General features: G+C 48.2%; 1 protein-coding gene across 1 annotated transcript; it reads right to left on the bottom strand.

Annotated features, from left to right (window-relative positions):
• Nucleotides 1–528: 528 nt before the first annotated feature.
• On the bottom strand, nt 529–1947 carry LOC119362396 (transcription termination factor MTERF15, mitochondrial-like). Its single transcript, XM_037627605.1, has one exon. It carries the CDS (start codon nt 1872–1874, stop codon nt 720–722), a length of 1155 nt encoding a protein of 384 aa, XP_037483502.1. The 5' UTR covers nt 1875–1947; the 3' UTR covers nt 529–719.
• Nucleotides 1948–3441: the final 1494 nt, after the last annotated feature.

Here is a 3441-nt window from a genome sequence, read left to right as displayed (position 1 = left end):
AGAACTAAAGCAAGCAACCAACCAACCAACAAACTAGATCAAAACTGGATCTTCAACAGTGATCAGCACATCAACAAATCCAAAATTGTTTCTCACTGAAAAAGGGGTCCAAAAATTTCATGCAAAGGAAAGGTTGAGACTTCATATCATCTTCATGGCCAAAATGAGAACATTCTTTCATGGAAAGATAGATAGAGGGTTGCATTCAAAACTGAAATGGCCATTTCAGAACATACAAACAGAGAGTGTGCAGAAATACTACTCATTGATACTTCAAAGAATTTGCAGAATACCCTGATCTCATACTCTCCTAGCTCCAAGGTGTGCAATATGACAAAGACAGGTTCATAGCAGTGCGGTGCATGGTTTCTTCTCTACTGAATGACATAATGAACATACCAATTTTCTTATTAGTCTTGGTTCATGTAAAACTGAATCTAGCTGGAACCTCCCCTCTGCAAGCTCTTGCATAGTCTTCAGCGAGATGCGCTGGAGCATCCTTATGAGGGCATATGAACCTCTCTCATATTACATGAATGAGGACAAAATATTTGATAGCCGATCCATGGTTTGTTCTCTGCTGAGTGAAGACATTACATATCAGTATTCAGGAATCAAGTTATCAGTTTCATCACATGTTAACAACAACCAACCCAGCATCTAACTGACATACAGCAGCGAACAACAAGCACACAGTTACATCAGAGCCCATTCCTGGGTTACATGAATCTGAAATTAGTGGGCACTTCCCCTTTGCAAGCAGCATCGTAGTCTTTCCCAAGGTGCGGTGCAGCTTCCTTATGAGGGTGTATGAACATCTCCTTGAATGCCTTCTCGGACTCCTTGAAAACAGTAAAGTAGCTCAGGTCACGCTTGAGCAATCCATTTTCCTTGAGAAACTTTACAACATAGTACCGGGGTCTCATCCGGCCTTCCAGGCTGTAACTGAGCATTGCTGGGCGATAAGCAATGTACCCAGGTTCCAACCCCACCTCAGAGATGAGGAACTCGGACCTACGGTGCAGTGATTCCTTACTCTTCTTCAGCACAATTGGAGCCTTAGAAACAGCAATACCCACCTCGGCATCTGACCACCTGAACGTCTTCTTCAAGAGTTCCACTTTGGCGGTGATCTTCTCGTCGTCAAAAAATGCAACACCATGCAAGGCATGCCTGAACATCCTTGATCCACGGGGCACACCAAGTCGTTCAGCAGACGCCACTATCGCCTGGACGCGCTCCGGGTTGATGCTGAGCATCCATGGCACACGGATGCACAGCTTGGCAATATCGCAAACACCTAGCCCGCACTCCTGCAGTAACACGATGTTGGGTTTGACAACCCTGTCGAGGTCGCTTCCCAGGAGATTGGGGTTGTTCTTGAGTACCCGGAGGAGGTTGTCGTAGGATCCGAAGAGGGACATGAAGTAGGGTAGCCTTGAGGCAACAAATCTACGTCTGAAATACTCACCGGCTAGCGAGACGAGGCGTGCGATATCAGGACGCGCGAGACCGAGGTCGGTGAGCCGGACGACGACGGGGTACAGGGTTCTCTCGACGCCGGCGCAGAGGAACAGCGGGTCCTTGGCAACAAGAGCTGCGACGTCGGCGGCGGAGAGGCCGAGGCCGGCGAGGAAGGCGAGGACGGCGTCGGGCTTGGCGGGGGATTTGAGGTGGGACAGCTTGGCGGAGGCCTTGGCGGCCTGTGGTCGGGTGAGGCCGCAGGTGGCGACGAGGTACTCCTCCACGGCGAAGCTAGGGTTGGGGGAAACAGCGGGCACGGCGGCGGAGAAGAGGCAGCTGAGGTGGGAGATGGGAGAGGCGGAGGAGGAAGGGAGGAGCTGGGTGAGGATGCATTTCCGGAGGCGGAGCATGGTGGCGGCGCGGTGGCGCCGGCGCCCGGCGGCGAGGAACAGCCGGTGCAAGAGCAAGAGAGAGGGGTGAGGATTTGCGTGGTCTGGTTCGACCTTGTCGCTGACCAAGTGACCCCACCAATCAGTGTTGATCTGATGATGGGCTGGGCTTTTTTTAGAGCGCTCATATGCACGAATTTCCTTCATCTTTTTGTTGTTCTTCTCGTGAAAAAATACTCTCTCCGTCCGAAAATACTTGTCCGAGAAATGGATGAATCTAAATGTATTTTAGTTTTAGATACATCCATTTCTATCATCTTTTCAACAAGTATTTCCGGACGGAGGGAGTACTTGTTTGTTTTTCCTTTCTTTTTTTGTTTGGCCGCATCGCACGAAGTTTAGAGCATCTCCCAGCCAGGCCCGCTGGGAACGGCCGAGTCGACCATTTTTCTCTCAGTCGGGCTCGCGGCGTGCAGCGTAGAGGAGCATGATGCCGAGCCGATGCGAGGGGGGGATGGCGTGAGCTCGCGCGCATTCGTGAAAAAACGGTGGGAGGAATTGGGACACCTCCTGCCGAATCGGACGCTATTTAGCCCACGTCACCTCATCCTGATTTCCCACCACCATTTCCCCCCTTCACGCTATCCATCTCGGGCGAATTCGTCTGCAACTAGCAGGTAAACTGCACCTCTTCTTCGGCCGACAGTAGACGATGGCTGCACTTCGTCATCCTCCTCTTCTCCGATGAGTTCCGCGTCACCTCCCTACTCACCGTTGGCTGTAAGTTCTATCACTCCCCTCCCTACTTGATATAACTTAGGTCTATGAGTATGTGCTAGGGATAGATTTATGGACAATGGTAGCATTGCAGAGTGTTGATCTGTGACCATGTGATGTTGTGGTAGATAGTGGTGATGGATTACTGGAACCATAGGTTTGGTACTATGGTTTCATGATGTTATCCATTTTGGCTACATCGTAGCTGTGGTGGTCGACTTTCATGCCTGCAACTCAACGGTAGCACTCTTTTCTGGATGTGGTATGAAATGTGCTCTAAACTTCATCGAAAAAAGTTCAACGCTTTTGAAGAAAACTTCATTGAGTTTGAAAAATAAGTTCATCGAATTTGAAAAAAGTTCATCAAATTTAAAAAAAAAAACTTCATCAATTTTTAGAAAAAGTTCATTTATTTTGAAGAAATAATTCACAAATTTTAAAAAATTCTTTGAACCAAGAAGAAGAAAAAAGAAAAAAATAGAAAGAAGAAAAGAAGGAAAACGATGTAAGTGTTTGGCCTGAGGTTCGGTGGCGGTGTGGTTACTGCACAGTACTCTGTGATGCCCCCGATTCAATTGTACATTAATCATGCATGCAAATGTGTACGATCAAGATCAGGGACTCACGGGAAGATCATGTGCGGCGACGGCGATGGCGAGGGAATGGGGAAAGCGTGGTGGAGTGATTTGCGTGGGTTCGACTTCTTTTTTTTTCTTTTTTCTTTTTTGAGGGTTGTAAATGCATCTAGTGCCCCTTAGTGATTTTGGTGTATTGAAGACTTATAGGTTAAGGGTCTAATGTGTTTATGAGT

The sequence above is a fragment of the Triticum dicoccoides genome, chromosome 2B, assembly GCF_002162155.2.
Source record: "Triticum dicoccoides isolate Atlit2015 ecotype Zavitan chromosome 2B, WEW_v2.0, whole genome shotgun sequence".
In the NCBI taxonomy this organism is placed as follows: domain Eukaryota; kingdom Viridiplantae; phylum Streptophyta; class Magnoliopsida; order Poales; family Poaceae; genus Triticum; species Triticum dicoccoides.
Note: the sequence above shows the minus strand (reverse complement) of the source record. Positions and strands in the feature narration are given on the sequence as shown.